Below are 19,582 nucleotides of genomic sequence, written 5' to 3'. Positions count from 1 at the left end.
ATTTTTGCGATTTGTTGAACACCCCTAAGTGCATGTGTTGAAAGTTCGCCAGACAAGGACAGTGATCTGTATTTGGACTATAATTGATAATTCTCCATAAACGACACCACTCAACCACTATAATATTTGGTGTCTGTAGCCTTGCTCAATACACATTCATTCAACCACAATCGACACTCACTAGACTCACTACAAACACTTAGCTGAGCAAAAACCATGGCAGCTACTAATCATATTGCCGCTACTCCCACCTATGACATTGCGAAAGAGGTCAAGGAATTTGACGAATCCAAGATGGGTGTCAAGGGCCTCGCTGAATCTGGCATTACCTCAATACCCAATATGTTCATTCACCCACCTGAGGTTCTCTCCACTCTCAAAAAATCCACCTCTCACACCAAAAAAGCCATACCTTTAATCGACCTTTCCAACTTCAACGTCCCCACCAAACGACACCAACTTGTGGAGCAAATCAGAGAGGCCACTTCCTCATGGTGCTTCTTCCAAGTCATCAACCATGGGGTACCTTTGTCAGTCCTAAACGAAATCATGGACGCAATCAAAGCCTTCTATGACCAACCCCACGAGGTCAAGGCCAAACTCTATAACCGTGACAACGATAAGCAAGGGATTATGTACCAGAGCAACTATGGCTTGTACCGAGCCAAAGTTGCAACCTGGCATGACTCGCGCTCACGATTTGGACGGCCCCAGAGGAAAAGCGAGGAAAGGAGGAGGATATTCCAGAGATTTGTAAGAAAGAGATGGCTGCATGGGAATCGCATTCATAAAAGGTAGCTGAGATTTTGTTGGAGTTACTGTCAGAAGGGTTGGGTGTGGAGGCTGAGAGGTTTAAGAAGTTGGGGTTTCTCGATGCTAAGCTGCTTGTTGGACACTGCTATCCGTATTGTCCACAGCCAGATCTGACGGTGGGGCTAAAACCTCACACAGATTCAGGGTCCACGGTGTTGTTGCAGAACCAAGTGGGAGGGTTGCAAGTGAAGCATTGTGATGAGTGGGAGGATGTAGAGCCTATCCCTGGAGCATTGACCATCAACATTGGCGACATCATTCGGGTATAGATATTTTCTTTTTCCTTATAAACTACTTTGGATTACAGTATAAACTAGTTTTTAACCATTTTTTATCCTAGGTTCCGTGGATATCTAAAGTTAAAACAATCATGTGTTTATAATAAGAAAATTTTCTTCAAATCCCTTAATTTAAAATCCTCAAATTCAAACGTCAAAATTTTGTTCATTGGATACAATAAAAACACTTGAATCACTTGGTTTTTGTTTTGCGATGTTTGCCGCACACATGTTAAAAAGTTTTGTCATGGGGCTCACTAATTTTGTTATTTAATTATTTTCTAGCAGATAATTTCAAATGACAATTACATAAGCGTGGAACAACGTATTTTAGTTAAGGCATCTAAGGAGCCACTTATCTCAGCTGTGGCATTTTTCAACATGAACACTAATGCGCGTTTTGAACCATTACTAGAATTATTTTCATCCGATAAACCAACTATTTACCGCAAATCTACAGTGACAAAATTCCTTGAAAGTTTTTATGGCAAGGAATTGGATAGCAAGTACTTCATTAAAAAATTAAGATTGTGAATTGAGAATACTAAAAAAAGACGGTGACAATAAAGTCAATATGATGCATGTTGCTTATTTCCGTACCTATGTGAGTGGAATGGAGTGACCCATTCCTTACCTAAAAATGTACTTTGGTTATGGCATAATAAATGAGGCAAATTATATGTACTTTGCTTCAAGTTAAATTGCTTCCTCACTCCAAATAGAATTCATGCTAGAGCATTCATATCAGCTCTTGTAAATTCTATGCCTATTTTACATGAAAAAGCCTACTTTTTCTATTTTACCCGATCACTTTTACAATACACCCACATCAGTTTATCTATTTTTCACGTTTATTCAATAAAATATTCTCTATTTTACAATTTTTTATTATTACTCCCTCACTGCCCCTCTCTCTCACAGACCCACAGCCACCATCATCACCGCCCAGCCACCATCACCACCATCATCAGCAACCAAAACCCACACAAATCAACCAAAATCAACATCAGATCAACGGTGCCGATCATCACCGCGATCGACGTCGCCACAGTCATCGATCATCGCCGATCATCACCGATCGATTGATCATCGCCGACATCACCGATCGATCGATCATCGCCGATTACAGTCATCGATCGATCTCGCCACGCTCATCACCGTGATCATCGCTGCCATGCTGTGAACTCCGGTGGCATGCTGAGAACTCCGGTGGTGAGCTTTGAACGAGAGAGTGAGAGATGTGAGATGGGAAGAGAGAGCTGAGGATGAAAGTTGTGGAGAGAAAGAGAGGCAGCGTCTGTGATAGATAGAGAGGGAGCTGAGTGGCAGTGAGAGAGAGAGAGAAAAAAAACTATTAAAAAAAGAAATACAAGAGCTACAGTACCCGTGTAAATTTACACGGGTACTGTAGCTCGTTTATAGTTTTACACATATTTGAATGATTTTAAAAGAACTGATGTAAAGGGTTTTTGGGTGCAAAATATGTAAAAGTGATCAAAATGTGTATTTTACACATTTATAAAAGAGCTGATGTGAATGCTCTAATAGCCATTTAGGCTATATTTTGTTTCACAAATTTTTTTTCTTGAACCAATTTTCGACATGAGTGGTACCTCTTCCAAATAAGAAAGGTATAAGATTAACGTTTGCTATCCAATTATAGCTAAAAGAACCCAAAAATATAATGGGTCCCACTTTGGTTTTCACTATTTGAACCTCCAGGAGGACCGCGAGGCATTCCATATTGGTGATGACTAGGTCCAGCAGACACCAGAGGCTTTGCATTTTTTATGCGAATCAATAAGGCAGAAGAGCATAGAAAAATGTGTTTAACCCATTAATCAAAAACAAAGAATGGTGGCCATGGGCTGGGTATGGTAATGTTTACTTCATGGTACAATAAGAGCTTGAATAATGGGTTTTTTATTGGGTTTTTAGATTTGGGTAATCTTTGAATTGTAGATGGATAGTAAGATTGCCATCCTAATTTTGACGGCTCTCACTAGTCACTATTATATAAGAGTAATTAATTAATTATTAAGTGTTTTATGAGTATGGTCATGTGTTCCTTTTTCATATTTATAGTAAACTCTACTAATTCAACTCTCAAGCAACCAAGGTTGAGTATTAAATCTAAACACTATATCAATACATAAACCCACACCGTAAAGGATCCATCAATATAATCTTCACTATATAAAAAATCCATGCATGTAGATTCTTCAAAAAAAAAAAAAATCCATGTAAATGGAATAAAGATCATCTTGGTTTCTTCCCCATAACAAAGCCAAATCTCACTAAACAAGAAATCAAGTCACAAGTTTCTGTCAAAAGTTACTAAATTGTGACTTGATTTCTTTCTCTTATCTTGAGATATTCTTTCGGGTATTAGGTAGAAATTAGAATATAGCTTAGAAGAAACTTTGGGATCAGAAGATACAAGATAGGCTAAAGAACACTCTCTGGAAATTGGTTTGAAAAATATTTCCAACCAAAAGCCTACTCAAGATTTCCAATTAAAAACCTAATCTGCATATTATGTGATGCAACCCGTGAGTCCTTAGAGAACCAAATACTTGAGTGCCCCGTTTGCTTGGTCCCTAGCTATCCCTGTGGCCCTTGAGACTCGAGGAGTAACTGATAACGTCCATGGAGAAGATACAAATGTCTTTTGGGCTCACAATATGTAATGATAGAGGGTGATGGTTGGATAAGATACAAATTAAAAGTTTATTTTTTTTAAAAAAAAAAAAAAAGGTGGTATTTATTTCACACCACTTATTGCAAACAAATATATAGTTATGATTTCAGTGCAAAAAGAGTGTGTATACACTTGTGTGCAATAAGTGATGTGTACTAGTATTTACACTTAAAAAATCATATATATATATATATATATATAATTAATTAAATAAGAGTGTGTATACACTTGTGTGCAATAAGTGATGTGTACTAGTATTTACACTTAAAAAATCATATATATATATATATATATATAATTAATTAAAAAAAAAAACACTTTAATGAGGTTTAATCCATTAAAAGATAATGTAGTGGGATGACTTTCAATCCAGCACCAAATTTCAACCTATATTTGAACTATAATAATTCTTCATGGGTCGTGGAGCACATTTGTATGAAAAAATTTTAGATACTCTCGGAACATGGATAAATGGTGTTCCTTCTCACATTCATGGTGAACTTCACCAAGAATTTAATTAATAGATCTCACTATAAATATGAGAAGAGAAAGCAAGGATGAAACCAGGACTTGGAGTTAGAAGAACAGAATTATAAATACACACACACACACACACACATATATATATATATATATATATGAAACTCGAAATAAGCATTCATTTAATATTAGTAAACCATCAACAAAGTCAAAGGCACAAAATTATTATTTTTTTAATATATTACAATGTAATTATTTATGAAAATCGAACTCACCATTTTTTAAAAAATTTTCAATAACCTATGATTAAATTCATACTAATTGTCATATCGATATCTCTTTTAATGAGTAACATCATTACATATAATAGACGAACACTACACTCACAAGCATTCAACAAGTAACTAATAAATTTTAAAGTTATAAATAATCTCTTTAATTATTTACCCAAAAAAATAAAAAATAAAACAGCCAAAAACGCCATTAAATGCACAGAAGTGACAGAACAGCACATGGACATCGATGGGGATCATGGATGATGTGTTACAATGTTAGTCCCAAGACTCACCGCTATTATTTATTAAAAAAATAACAATAAAAAAAATAAAATAAAAATAAAAAACCTTTTAGCTTTTTCTTCATATAGCATATGGTGGGCCTCGGCCTTGCCAGTAGATTGCCATTTTGTCGCTGATGCTGCCTTTTTTTTCTTTTGTCCATTTTCTTTTTTTGTGGAACTCGTGTGATGATTAATAGTTGGTCAGGCTATATGATTCAAAGATAAAAGCATGGTTTAACATATTATAAGACTAAAAACTAACAAGAGAGCTCTCACTTATGTTTGATAAGCAGAAAACAAATAGATTATGGAAATTTTTAAAGGAGTTCAAGCACAAAATTGTGAATCCACCAACTAACAGATTATTGTTATAATTGTAAAACTAATGAAGAGCATGAAAAACCGAATTCACCCTGAAGTTTCCTCTCTCTCTCTCTCTCTCTCTCTCTATATATATATATATATAATATCGGTGTATACCAAAATGGGGTACTAGACTATGTTTTATAAATGACTTAATAATAACAGTACTACTAATAATAATAAGAATCTCGTGTCACTTAACTATCATAAGTTGCAACAATCGTTTTTAAGAAATAATGCTCCTATAATTTATGCTTGTGCATATTGTATTTAAAGAGAGATTTTGATTTTAAATTTTAGTCTAAATTATTTGTGTAGGGTCAGGATTTGTGGCCCAAGCCCAAAAACAATGAAATTTGTAGAGCGTGGGTGATAGAGCTAAATTAATTATGGAGCTAACAACAAATGATTATGGCATGCAAGTAGAAACCAGCGTAAAAGTATATGCAAAGATTAAGCGAGTTTGAATCCGAAGAGACTTCTGATTAATTGGATACAGGTTACAGTTCTTAGGGTTACCCCTCGACCTCTTCTTCTAGGAATCCTTCTTCTTTATATAACATCCCCCCCTCTCATCTCCATCGTCCACTTGTTCTTTATCTAGGTTCCTACTTGAGTACATGTTATGTCATGTATCTTCTCTAGCTTTTTGTGAGTGGCGGTAGATGAGGTTACCCTGTTCAGGGATCTTTTCCACATAAATGAGGCCAAAAAAGTTGTTGCAGTGTATTTAATACGGTGGTAGCAGCTTTTCCTTTAGATATTTCCTTATTCTTATCGTCTCCGGACATATTCAAAGCTTATCTTGATCAGTAGGAATGCTCGGAAGATCATTCTGACCTTCTACACGTTCGATTGATCAATATAATTCGAGTCCGAGGAATAGAATCTCTTCGGACGTATGGCGATCTCTTCGGATTGTACCCATCTTTCTTTTCCTGGTATCCTTCCTCCAGATGGACTTTGCCCTTACCACTTCCTTCTCTTCGGATGCACAGTAGCCTTCAAATGGGACCCTAGGCCCACTATGTTAAATTGGGCCTTTCCCCCCACAATTTGAATAGTGTATGAAATGATAATTGTTTTTTCTACAGAATGAAATTGAATGATGGATTTGAAATAAGTCTAAGATATTATTTCAAATTGTTCAATTTATAATAAGAAATTGTTATTTTTCAACCAAAAAAAGAAAAAAATGTTCATCAATTTCCTTAATTTAAAATCCTCAAATTTAAACATCATTTTTATGTAATAAAAACACTTGCATCACTTGGTTTCTGTTGTATCATGTTTTTTGCACACACGTTAAAAACTTTTCATGGTTCTCACTAATTTTGTAATTTTTTATATAATTATCTTTTAACAGATAATCTCTAATGATAATTTCATAAGTGTGGAGCATTGTGTTTTGGCTAAGGCATCTAAAGAGCCTCGTATATCAGTCGTGGCATTTTTCAACATGAGAACTCAAGCTGATTCTAATTACTTTGGACCACTACAAGAATTATTGTCACCTAATAAACCAGCTATTTACCACAAATTCAGAGTGCCAGAATTCAATGAAAGTTTTTTCAGCAAGGGATTGGACAGCAAGTCTTTCATACAAAAAGTTAAACTGTGAAATGAGAATTCTTAGAGGACTGGTAAAGTCCATATATATGATATATGTTGCATATTTATGTACCTGTGTGAATGGGATGGAGCCACCCATTCCTTGCTCAAGAATGTGGCATAATAAATAAGGCAAACTCAAGTGCCCTGCTTAAAGCTAAATTGTTTTCTATATAATTTATGCTTCATAAACTTTTAACATATAATTTGTTTCACAATTTTTTGTTTTTTTGTTTTTTTTTTTTTTTTTATCTTTTTTCTCAAACCAAATTTTCAACCTGAGTCGTTCTTCTTCAAAATAAGAAAACTACTAGGATCCACAGTATGACAGTAACTATCCAATTGACTAGAAGCACCCAAAAATATAATGGGTTCCAAAATGGACCATTTACCCCACTTCTTTCTTTTCTCCTATTTTCTGCCCTAGAATCTCTAGATGGGCTTTTAGCTGAAAGCTGCAACTCACTTTATGAAGAAAATTATTCATAGTTAGAAGATAAAGAAATTTAAGAAATCATCAATTAGAAGTGGAACAGTTAAATGTCAGTTTCATTTTGTCTAAGAAAAGTACCCATTGGGATATTGTCATATAAATTTAATTTTTTCAACATTTTCACCTGCATTACAACTTCATCGCACTAATGGAACAAAGGTGAAGGATCATTCCAGAAATGCTAGTGCTTGTGTGTGTGTGTGTTTTGATCTATATATATATATGGGTTAGGTTCAAGTTACACCTGGTGTAACTCTAAGCAATGTCACACCACTCAATATTTTTTTAATTGGATGCGAATATTGACAAATCCACCATTAAATTACATTATCTTTGTATATTCTCAATACTTGCAAAATATCAAGATGATCAAAAATTAATATCTATGTCATCAATCAATTGTTAAAATTTAAATTTTTATAGTTTAAAATAATGCATAAAATATGAGTTTATGGATCAAATGGTAAATAACATCCGATTGATATGAAAATTGGCATGCATGTTAAGAACATATAGAACATGTAATTCAACGGTTGAATTTTCAAAATATTAATTTATTAATTGAAAATTTTCTAAACAATGTATATCCCAAAAAAAAAAGTTAATTTATTAATTGAAAAATAAAATAATTCTATCCCACAACAACAACTGCGTATATCCACACACATTCACCAAAAAAAAAAAAAAAAGGCAATATACGTTGGTTGTGAAACTCGGATTGGATTGGGTGGTATTACCCGACCCAAATGCCAGTTTTAAATGCAGTAACAAGCATTGGGCCACACCATTTGTCATGGGAAATTATTATATATAAGGGCAATTTATGAATTAAATTTATTAAAAATTAAATGGCAAATGACAATTCAACCTCGATTTCAGTCCAACCTCAAAAAACATTGAACCTCTCTCTCTTTTCTGGTTCTTTAAACAGTCTAATTTCAAAACCATGGTTTCAATCATATTCAAGTTATTTAACAACAACCAGAAAATAAAAATAGTTGTTAGTTAAAAATAAAAAATTAAAAAAAATTAAAAAAATTAAAAAAAAAAAAGGTGTTAGGCTAGACGAAACAAAATAAACCATTTAAATAAATAAATAAATAAATAAAAACTTTGTATATAATTGGAAAAAAAAAATGATCCCAACCGTCAAGCTTTTGTGTCTAACCAAAGAATTAATAAAACAGTACAAGAATGGTTATTAAGAGTCTGTTTAAATACTGCTTATTGCTGAAAACTGAAAATTGAAAACATTGTAACAAAATAATTTTTAAATGTGTGAATAGTACCATTGGATCTAATTTTAAAAAAAATTTGCTGAAATCCGTGCTTAAATTTGCTGAAATTCGTACTTGCAAGTCGCGTGAACAGTGCACAAGATCTAGAGAAAAAATGCAGACGCGCTTCCGCTTTCCTTTTCAATGCAATCCAAATGTAACCTAAGAACAATTAAGTTGCATCTATTTATAAAGTTACTCCAATTTGGTACACTCACTTGACAATTAAACAAGAGCAATCATAACTTCTAAAGTCAGACTTTTATTTTAAGTATAATTTGTTTCATAGTTATTTTATTTCTTTTCTCTAACCAATTTTTCAATCTGAGTGGTATCTCTTCCAAATAAGAAAAGAACAATGATCAACAATTACCATCGAATTAGCTGGAAGAACCCAAAAATATATTGGGTTCCAAAATGGACCATTCACTCCACTTTTTTCCATCTTGTCTGTTAGGATTTCTGAATAGACTCGGCTGAAAACTGCTACTCAATAAAAATAAAAATAAAAAAAATTATTCATGATTCATAGTTAGGTGACACAGAGATTGGAAAAATGCGGAACAGCCAAATGACAGTTTCATATTGATTCATTGAATAAGAAAAACCCCATCGAGAAATTGTCATAATTTCAACTTTTTCACCAGCATTACAACTTCACCACACTAATGGAACAAAGGCATACGAAAAGCTCACTAAAAAATGAATATACAGCATCAGGGTCAAGAAATAATTACTATAAAACACCACTCCAAAGCTTATGAGTTCTACTGCCTTGCATAATTGCAAGTCGTAATACTCTCCTGCGGTTTTAATCCCCCCCCCCCCCCCCTATTTTTGTGTCTCTCTTCTGGATCATATCTATTCCGTCAAAATATCCTCTCCACTCCAAGCACTGGTTCTCAACTGTTATTGCTGCCAACCACCATACTGTTGATTACGGTTACCACCCATCGGGTTTGGACCTCTACCACCAGCTGAACCTCCAAATTGACTACTTTGGGAATAATTTGGAGGGCCAACTCCATAACCACTAGCAGCTCCTCTTTGACCAGGAGCTGGCATTCCACTCCCAGCATATGGAGGTCCCCGGCCTTGCGGTGGATATGGCCCACCACTGTAGCCTCCGACTTGAGCCCCACGATTTTGGTTATACCCCCCACTCTGGTTTCCACTAGGAGGGTACCTATTTGGACCTCCTGGGGGACCACGTGGCCTTCCATATTGGTGATGACTAGGTCCAGCAGACACTGGAGGCTGTGGATTATTGATGGGATGATTAGGCCCATGCCAATGAGACGGGTGAGCTTGCCCACCAGTATGTTGAATGGGAGGTAAGCGGGTATGCTGCTGAGGGTGCTGCAATTTCTGTCTCTTTGCAGTTTCTTCATTTTGTCGCTGCTGCTGCCTTTTTTTCTTTGTCTGGAACTCATGTGATGATTCATACTTGGGCAGGCTACATGATCCAAAGACAAGCATATTTCAACATAGTATAAGGCATACTCGCATACAAGGGAGCTCACATGTTTGATAAGCAGACGACAAAAAAAAATTATGGAAATTTTTGAAGGAGTTCAAGCACAAAGGGAAATGTCCATGAAAGCGCAGGAGAGATATCCAAAAATTGTTTCCTACAGGTGGCACAACACAAATGTAGTTGTTCCCCATGGTACTCTTTATGGGAATGATACGTATAAATTAACATCAGAAATCCTTGTAGGCAATAAGAGGCATGCACAAAATAGAGATGGGAATCATACCTCTTGGGATCGCAAGGTAAAGGATCATTCCAGAAATACTCTGCAACTAGTGCATCCTGGGCAGTTATTCTCTGCATAAGCAAGAGATCAGTACGTGGAAAGAAGGCAAAGTGACAATGACAAAGGTAACAGTGGGGTGATGAAGAAAACTGTCTAGGATGTTAGAAAGAAGGCATCTTTTTTGGGAGAACAGGATAATCCCAATACTAGAGACGGGTATTAGCACTCAGAATCTTCCTCTAGAGTTTACACTACATAATTTTCCATTTATTTAGCTTTTTGTAGTTTGCTTCTCAGTTAGCGAGTGACGGGTTGTTACCCAGTATATTTTGCACTTCATGTTGTTCTTTTAGCATCACCTCTCCAGCCCAAAAAGATTTAACAAAATTAAAATTTTAAAAATAAATAACAATAACAACAACAAGGGTCATTTGATTTTGCTTTTGTATGAAAAAAATTAAATCCTCTAAATTTGATATACTATCTACTCATTGCAAGTTTGCAACTGCTATGGAAAAGGCTGGCAGCATGTTTAACCCATTAATCAAATACAAAGAACCATCTGGTAGATCTAGTTCTTGGGAGCCAGCCCTATAAAAGCTATAGAAAAGTCTCTCTTTTTTTATAAGAAATTCATTAAAGCTTCAAAGCTATAGAAAATTGCAAATTCATAGTATATAAAAACAATTCAAATTAATTTAATTAAATGAAGAATCGCAAAAGAATATTTTAAGCAAATGGCAACAGAATACTCGGCAAAAGATTGAATACTATATGAAAATATTCAAAATCCACTGAGTAACCATAATAAAATAAGGATCTATTATAGTAATGAAAGGAACAAATCTAGAGTTTCATTGATACCTTTTCTGGATTAAGAGTCAACATGCTGTCCAGTAAATCTAGAGCATGGCGGTCAAAACTGTAAACCATATCAATTATAAATATCAGATTTAGAAAATAAGTACTCCAGTATCTTGTAACTGTGATTTGTTTTAAGAAAAAAACATAAGTCTTTGTTTACTTACTGTCTGAAAACCTCTCTGATGCGTCTCTTCATTGGTCTTGATGGCTTGAAATTATTATACCAAGGCATCTTTGAAACACCAGGCCAGTTGAGCTCATCAGGGGACCCACAAAGTTCAAATATCTTGTTCAATTGCTCAGGCTACAACAATTGTGTAGAGATTATTTCAGATCAAAATTATCATCATTCAGAATAACAGGATAGAGAAGTGCGAAGCTATGTATCATCATTTAATCTCATCTAAGGTCAACGGATTTCCTGCAGGTTTCTCTCACTAACTTTCTATGTTTTAATAATCTCACATCTACAAACCAACAAGCTCATGCTTAGTTTTAGTAAAGTCCTTGTCAACTGAAGGTTGAGTATTTACTATTTAGCTTCTCAAGGCTTAGCAGAGTATAGAGGAATAAGGAGCCAAGGATAAATACACATAATGTCTCTTCTTCACAACTCAACAAAATCTTAATCCCAACTAACTGGAATTAGCCACATGAATCCTTTTCTAAGATAATTGGATATAGCTACATGGATCGTCCCAACTATTTTTTCCTTTTGGGTTTTCAAAATCATGTTTATAAGACGTTACTAAGTTTATTCTGGCTGTCAACATACCGCGAGTCCTCTTTTGTCTACTCTTGTACAGCTCTAGCTGTGTAAAACAAATTATGACACTAAACACCATAAAGGCATAGTTACTCTAACCCTCCTTGATTCATATTATACACACACACACATGTATCCAATTGGAAACAACTCAAACCTGACAGTAGGCAAAAATCATAAAACCATCTTCTAAACAATGGTTAGTTAGCTAATTTAAAGAAAAAATAAGATCCAAATCACAATTTGATGGACTCGTGTGATTATATTGACTAACTAGAACTAGTGTTCATTTGCATGTGTCAGCAAATCTTTCATAGTGAAGAGCCCAACCGTTTAACCCAAGCAGAAGAGAAGCATCTCCAGAACCATAATGTAATTACTAGACATCTTTCATGCAATTAAGAAACAATAATCCAGTTCTTCTCACAGCATATACTAATCAATTGACTGTCAAGAGTGTGATCATTGACTATCATAATATCAACTTCATGTTCACCAAAGAATAAAAATAAAGTGATTTTCAAATAACTTTTTAACAAACATTCTGGTTTTAACCTTGATACATAATTTTGGTTTAAAACTACATTCTGTCAAAAGCATATTTGTCAAGAAAACGGGAAAAGCAAACTAAATTCCAATTAAAAAAAAAAAATTATGAAAAGGCAGGTTGTAACAATCCAAAAATGAATTCCAAAGCAGCCATATTCACTACCATTTTACACCGCCAACAACACTTTATGTAAACTATGAACTAGAGAGAGCCTGCTTATGCACATCATTCTGCTTCTGCATGCTAATTATCAGACAAAAATTCAGGAACATATCTAACCTCATTTTTCCCAGGCAAGATTGGTTTTCCATTCAAAAGCTCAGCAAAGATACAACCAACGGACCACATGTCAACAGCTGGGCCATATTTTGTGGCTCCTAGCAGCAACTCTGGTGGCCTGCCCAAACCATAACAATCTGAACCAACTAAATTGAAATTGGGGATATTCTTGAAAACATTGAACGCCGAGTACAGGGAGAATTACAGTCAAAGATTTAAGTATAATCTATATATTCAGTGTAATGTAACAACTTACCTATACCACAAAGTAATAACACGATTTGTAAGATTCCCAGTGTGGTCAGTAGAAAATGATCGTGCAAGCCCAAAGTCTGCTAGCTTCAAATTTCCCTCATTATCTATCAAAAGATTAGAACCTGCAAGAAAGGTATTACTCAAGCATAGCCCCAATCACAAAACATTAACAACAACGTTTAATAAAAATATATCATTTTAAATAAGGAAAAAATAATTATAACCTTTGATGTCCCGATGAAGCACTTGATTAACATGACAGTAATGGAGGCCAGTTAGTAGTTGCTTCATATAACACTGGAAAAATAATAATGATAATCAGTAATCACTACACATTAGATGTTTAACTACAAAACATATACTTTTGATTTTTTAAAATATAATACTTTGATTTGGGGAACTGTAAATCTCAGCCCAGGACGATCAGCAAGGCCAGTCAAGTCGTGGTCCATGTACTCAAAAACCATGTATATGCCGCCCTTAAACTTATTACCATCTGCAGCTCCCAAAAACATGCAACTCATGTTAGAAATTACCATCTATTGCAGAATTTAGGTATCAGGGACATTTATAAACAACATGGTCAAACACAGGGTTGAGGGGCAAGCAAGAATAACTCATGAAGCAAACTAATCTTGAAAGCAACAACAACTCTCTCACCTTGATTCCCTTGCTCGTCTGTCTCAGGACCTTAGAGACAATAACAATAACAAAAAACAGAAGGTATTAGCAAAATAGATTCAGTACTGTTGTTAAGAATCTATAGAAGATACAGTATCCAAAGCAGGCAAAACTAAAAAGTACCTGGAGAGGTCACAATCTCTTTCAGCTTAATAACATTTTCATGATGAAGCTTCTTCAGAATTTTAATCTCTCGAATGGCTGTTATAGGAAACTGCATAACAGGCCAGACAAATTATTCAAAAGAAATGTGAATGTGTGTGCATATGTATACACACCTATGTATTGTTAGGTAACAACAGCTTCATCAACCTTTCTGGACTGTAATCTGTATAAATAAAAACACATTTTACATGTAAAGAAAAATTACCCCTTCTTTTTCGTTGTCCATGCGTATTTTTTTTAAAGCAACAATTTCCCCAGTTCTGATTTCTCTGGCCATATAAACTTGACTGCAAAAATACAACGGGGAAAAAAAAATTCAGACATCAGAAAAACCAAAGAACTGAGTTGGATTATAATCCAGAAAAATCCAGATGGGTAAGTTTAAGAAAATATCATTCTCTAGAGCATAGAGAGAATACAGAAACTTAAAAAGACATGGAAATTATGTAATATCCTTGCATGAAACTTAGTCCCTGCTGCATTCCACAGTTAATGAGATAAAAGCTTCATTTTCATTAACAAATATCACAACTCATAGTGCCACATCACAGTTATTAACTTGATAACAAATCACAAATATCTACGAATAAATATTAAGACCATACTACATTGTTTATAACTCTTTTCCTGTCTTCTTTAACTTGCCAACACCGAAGAGAATCTCAAATTTTGCAGTAACTCAATTGGTCATTGCCACAATGGCCATAGCTTTGCTTCGAATATGTGCCACCATCTACACCATTTCTTGTATACTCAAACTTTTCCCTCCCTAAAACCCTTGATTCCATGAAACATGGAAACAAGCACATACAAAAACATTCCCTGCCTACATGGTAATTTTTTTTTTATATATATATATAAGTAACCTATATGGTAATTGTTATCATTATTAGACCTAATAGAGAACAAAAGCCCTGGATGAAAAAAGTTTATCACTGCCCATAACTCAAACCTCACTAAATCACTACAAAATTAAAAATTTATAAACAAATGGATGAAAAAAAACAGAACAACAAAACAAGCAAAAGGGAAGCTAGTTGGGCCCAAATAAGAGGAAAACAATGCATATAGTAAAGGAGTGGCTCTTCAAGCATATTTTTCTTTTCCTTTCGCGTCTGCTCCTGATAATTTAAACAACAACAACAACAAACACAAACCTTAGTCCCATCTTTTAGGGGCTTGGCTATGGATTCTCAACAGATTAGTTTCAGAACCAGCCACATGTATTCTTTCCCGCCATTCTATTATATTTCTATCTAAACTCATAGTCTCTGCTACTTCCTTTTTTTACCACTACTAATAAATTAAAAAAACAAAAACAGCTTCTAGTTCATAAGAAAGCCAAACCCACAATTCTTCTCTCAACAAGGATTGCTTATCCATGTTTAGTTGTTGATACACACAGAATCACGATTCAAAACAGAGATACGACATCACAATCTGACAGAACCAAATACCCAAAAAAAAAAAAACAAAAATTCTAGACAAAAGTTTCATCTTTAGTATTTATACCCACCAGTACCACCAGTTGAAAAATCCAAAATTTACTCAGAAAAATTGAAAAACGATAAAACCCCACAACAAAAAATTTAAATTCAAGCTAAAAAAACAAAAAATTCAAAATATGAAAAAAAGAGAAATACCCATATGTGCCTTCGCCGATCTGCTCCAATTTTTCGAAGCAGTCGACGCTTCTGGAACCCCATGATGGGTACTCCTCCACGTTAAGCTGGCCTGGTCCGGCCACCGCCATCTCTTTCTCTCACTCACTCTCTTGTTCTCGCTCTGCGTTTGATACTTTAGATTTTCTTTTCCTTCTCTTGGTAGAGGTAATAGTAGAGAAGAAAAGGACAATACTAAAATTACGAGCGGCTCAGACCTGGGTTTGTGTCTCCTATTGTTGGGACGCTTTGGAATTTGGTTAGTTTGGTCTTTTCATCTATATATATATTGCAGAGATCGATTTCGTCCAGGACTGTTGTTTACTGCACATGCTTTTTTTTTTCTTTTCTTTTTTTTTTTTTTTTTGATAACTTTTCTTTTCTTTTTTTTGTTCCTCTATACCCTTTTCTTCTTTTCTTTTTCTTTTTTTTTTCCTTCTTTTCAAATTATCAATTGTTTGGTTATATAAATCCAAAAAAAAAATTGATTATAAGTAATAACAGTAGGGATAAAACCCTTTTTCGATTGGGACCTTTTTAAAATTTAAAAAAAAAAATTTGTCCTTTCAAAAGCTATATGTACCAATTTTTAACTGTAGATGAAAGTCACAAATCCTTTTTTTTAACATTAAGATTTATTAATTGAGTGGACTAGAATACATAATTATTTTGTGTTTATGCATTAGGTATTAAGTCTCAATACTTTTTTTAAAATGTTAAAAAAGAAGCGTAAGGGCATCTAGTCATGGAAGATCCTGTCTTGATGCGATCATGACAAAACCCTTCCTTCTAAAAAACTTTAGTACTTGAGAACCTAGATAGTGATGGGAAAAGAGACATGTGAGACCACCGGTTCATGTGTGTATAGTTTTTGTTTTTTTTTTTTTTTAGAATTTCAACCTATAGCTTTCGTTTCTAATGATTATACTCTTTATCATCAGACTAAGACTTCAATCAATTTTTGATATAGGCGATGATTAAATTCTAGATCTCTTATTCAACTATTAAAGACTTTATCAATTGAGTCAATTAAAACCCATCATATGTGTATAATTATCATCTAACATCAACCATAATAAGGATTTAATAGCATCAATCAGTAGGCATCTTGAAAATCAACTTTCAGTTATTGCACGGTGATTGTAGATTAGGTAGAGCTTAGCTTCAATATCCTATACACACAAAGAAAGTAACAAAAGAGTTGAGCAACATTGGTGTGTTGCTTGCCCTAGGATCTTTTGACAATGAAATTAGAGTCACCCTCATTTACTCAAGTGTGCAGAGATTAGGCTTTTTTCTCATACCATGAGTGATTGGTAGGATCCTTTATTTAGGGTGTTGATTATGCTGATATTTAACCCTTGACTATAGCAAATCACCTTAATTCTCCCTTCGTGAGGAGGCGACGTGATTGCATGGTCACCTCCGGGAGATCAACTATTTCCTTTGACTTTCAAATAAGGATGTCAGTGCTTGAAATTGAAGCCTTGACTTTGGATATCGTTGTTACCCTTGGTAAGTTATTTATCGAGTGAACAATTTTATGCACCATCAGTTATTCTCGTATTCCTTTACTCGTGCTCAATGGGCTTTTTCCATCTCGTGAACTTGCAACACATGTTCATTATTCACGTGATGGCTAATGAACCCAATTGTAACACGTGTCCCACATTAAAGATAATGGGCGAGGTGGTTTAGTTGTTGGAATGTAGACTGTTTGCTCTTTTCCCTCTTTAATTTTTAGAGAATTTTCAAAGGCCAAAGCTATGTTTTCAGTAGAAGCTCTCTCTTTCTCAAGTGAGTTCTTTACTTCGCAAAATTGGATTTCAATTTCTTGTTATTCATTTGTGTTTCTTTATGAGTAAGGGTCATAATGGCCTTCAGGTAGTTGACTTTATCCTCACCTTCTTCTCATTTTCATTTCATAGTCGAAGATGTGACCATTTTACTTACAAATTCCTCAGTGCATCAATTTTTATCCCAATTGAGGATGAGTGGAGAATCTGTGAATACTCCCACTAGGTCTTTAAGGGGCAAGGCATGATGGTCCATTCCAAGCTTTGTCCTATATATGCTAGTACCTTGAGGGAGACAGACATTGCTAGGATACGATCTAGGTATCATATACCACTATATTTATTAAGCTTCCTTCCCCTAACGAATTTGCATGTTCCTCATTCAGTGATAGGGTATGTTTTCATGAATTGGGCATTTCAAGTTGGGGTATGCTTTCCTTTGCATCCCTCCATAAGAGATTTTTTAGGCTTCTTAGACCTTGCCCTTGCACAGCTTACCCCCAATGCTAGAAGGATGGTCATGGCTGCTTTGTATTCTCAACAATCATTCGTTCGTTGGAGTTCGTATGTTACTCTTCAACTGTCACCGCATTGAATGATACTTATGAGGTCATTCATCTGTCGGGTGGACAACTGTTCTAAATTAACACTTGTATTAAATGTCATTTATTGGATCATCAATTTGTATGATGGATGACTGTTAAAAATTCACACTCATCAATGATTCGTAAGCACTTTTTGAGGATTTTGTAATTCCTTAACCACAAACTTTGTATATCCCTTTGCGCAGTTACATTTCTTTTCCTTCCCTGTAAGGTATATCCTAAACTCGAGTCTCTCATACCTTCATTTTGAGCCAATTGTTTCCATTTGTTTAGAGGGTTTGCACTTCAGGTTAGGGGCGGCTTGATGCATTTGAGGGTCTAAGGCAAAAATTGATTATCTTGTGTTCATATGTAAAATTACTATTAATTAATATGAGGCACATAGATTTTTTTTATTAAAAAAAGAGTTTATAAACACAAAAAAAATTGACAAAACTTTTTACATTTGTTGATGTGGCAAATTGATATTAATTAGTAAAAAAATAATGTTAGTGGTGAATCTAGTTAAAAATTAGTAAAAGTTTGCTAACTCAACTATTGTGAAAAACGTTGTAAATTTTTTTGTGGATTGCTTTCTTTCTTTTATTTTTTCTTTTAGAAGTGCTATGTTTACAATGTTTTTCATAATGAATCTTAGGTGTTAGATTATTTCTTGTTTTCTATTTGAACCTATCACTAAAATTATTTTTTTGCTGTCAATAATAGCCCTTAACAATCTGCTATTTAGGATTTTTTTTTTTGTCAAAATATTGTGAAAAATGTTATGGACATAGCATTTTTTTTCTTTTTTATTTGATAAGAAAATATTATTTTATTTATTTGTTAATGTAAGGACACATTTTGCAGCCCAAGCCTAAGATGTATGGAGTCTTGGCCCAGTGAGCCCAGTACAATAAATTTATAGAGAGTGGGTTGTAAAACTAGGCTCTAATGAATTTGACAACGGTTAGTATGGATTCAAGAGGTGATCAGGTAAGAACAAGGCACATAAGGCTGAATGAATTATTTGTCTGAGGAGGCAAGTCTTGTTATAAATGGATAAAACTGATTACAATTGTTACTTTAATTGCTACAATATTCTTTCTCTATTTTTCCAATCCCCCTCTCATGGAGGGTCTCTTGCATTATATATCTCTCTTTGGGCCATCTCGACCCTACACTTGTTGATCATTTGAGCCCTTACTTAAGTATTTGTCCCATCAGACACCCTTTCTGGCTTTCTGTGAGTCGTGGTAGCCAATGCAGTACTGTTCAAGGGTTTTCTCCATATAAATGAGACTAGAAAAATAGCTACAGTGCATTTAATGCGGTGGTAGCAATTTTTTTTAGATATTTTTGATTTCCCTTCCTTCTCGTATGTTTGCGAGGCATGTCCCTAATATTGGAACTTCTATGAAGGTCACGTTCATCATTGGAATACATATCTGAGCCATATTTGTCATAGCCGAGGAGGAATTCCTCCTCAGACTGCCTTCTACACCATTTCCTATTTATGAGACTTTAATCTGAAATCCATCACAATTATCTATCCCTCCTCGGACATGCTCACATCCTCGGATAAGACCCAAGACCCAATATATAATTTTTGGCCCTTATCCCTATAGTTAATATTTCGGCTTAATTAA

General features: G+C 34.6%; 1 protein-coding gene and 1 pseudogene across 1 annotated transcript; one reads left to right on the top strand and one right to left on the bottom strand.

The window, feature by feature from the left end:
* Positions 1-201: 201 nt before the first annotated feature.
* LOC136067238 (1-aminocyclopropane-1-carboxylate oxidase homolog 6-like) lies at positions 202-1,105 on the top strand (annotated as a pseudogene).
* Positions 1,106-9,394: 8,289 nt separating this feature from the next.
* LOC112013236 (cyclin-dependent kinase C-1) lies at positions 9,395-15,806 on the bottom strand. Its single transcript, XM_024045626.2, has 12 exons — positions 15,539-15,806; positions 14,101-14,182; positions 13,854-13,944; positions 13,710-13,739; positions 13,436-13,545; positions 13,274-13,346; positions 13,051-13,171; positions 12,795-12,912; positions 11,364-11,503; positions 11,200-11,257; positions 10,336-10,406; positions 9,395-10,031 (listed from the first exon to the last, which is right to left on the bottom strand). The coding sequence occupies exons 1-12, from the start codon at positions 15,646-15,648 to the stop codon at positions 9,485-9,487; spliced, it is 1,551 nt and encodes a 516-aa protein (XP_023901394.1). The 5' UTR covers positions 15,649-15,806; the 3' UTR covers positions 9,395-9,484.
* Between the last annotated feature and the right edge of the window lie 3,776 nt (positions 15,807-19,582).

The sequence above is a fragment of the Quercus suber genome, unplaced genomic scaffold (assembly GCF_002906115.3).
Source record: "Quercus suber isolate HL8 unplaced genomic scaffold, Cork oak 2.0 scaffold_64, whole genome shotgun sequence".
Lineage (NCBI taxonomy): Eukaryota > Viridiplantae > Streptophyta > Magnoliopsida > Fagales > Fagaceae > Quercus > Quercus suber.
Note: the sequence above shows the minus strand (reverse complement) of the source record. Positions and strands in the feature narration are given on the sequence as shown.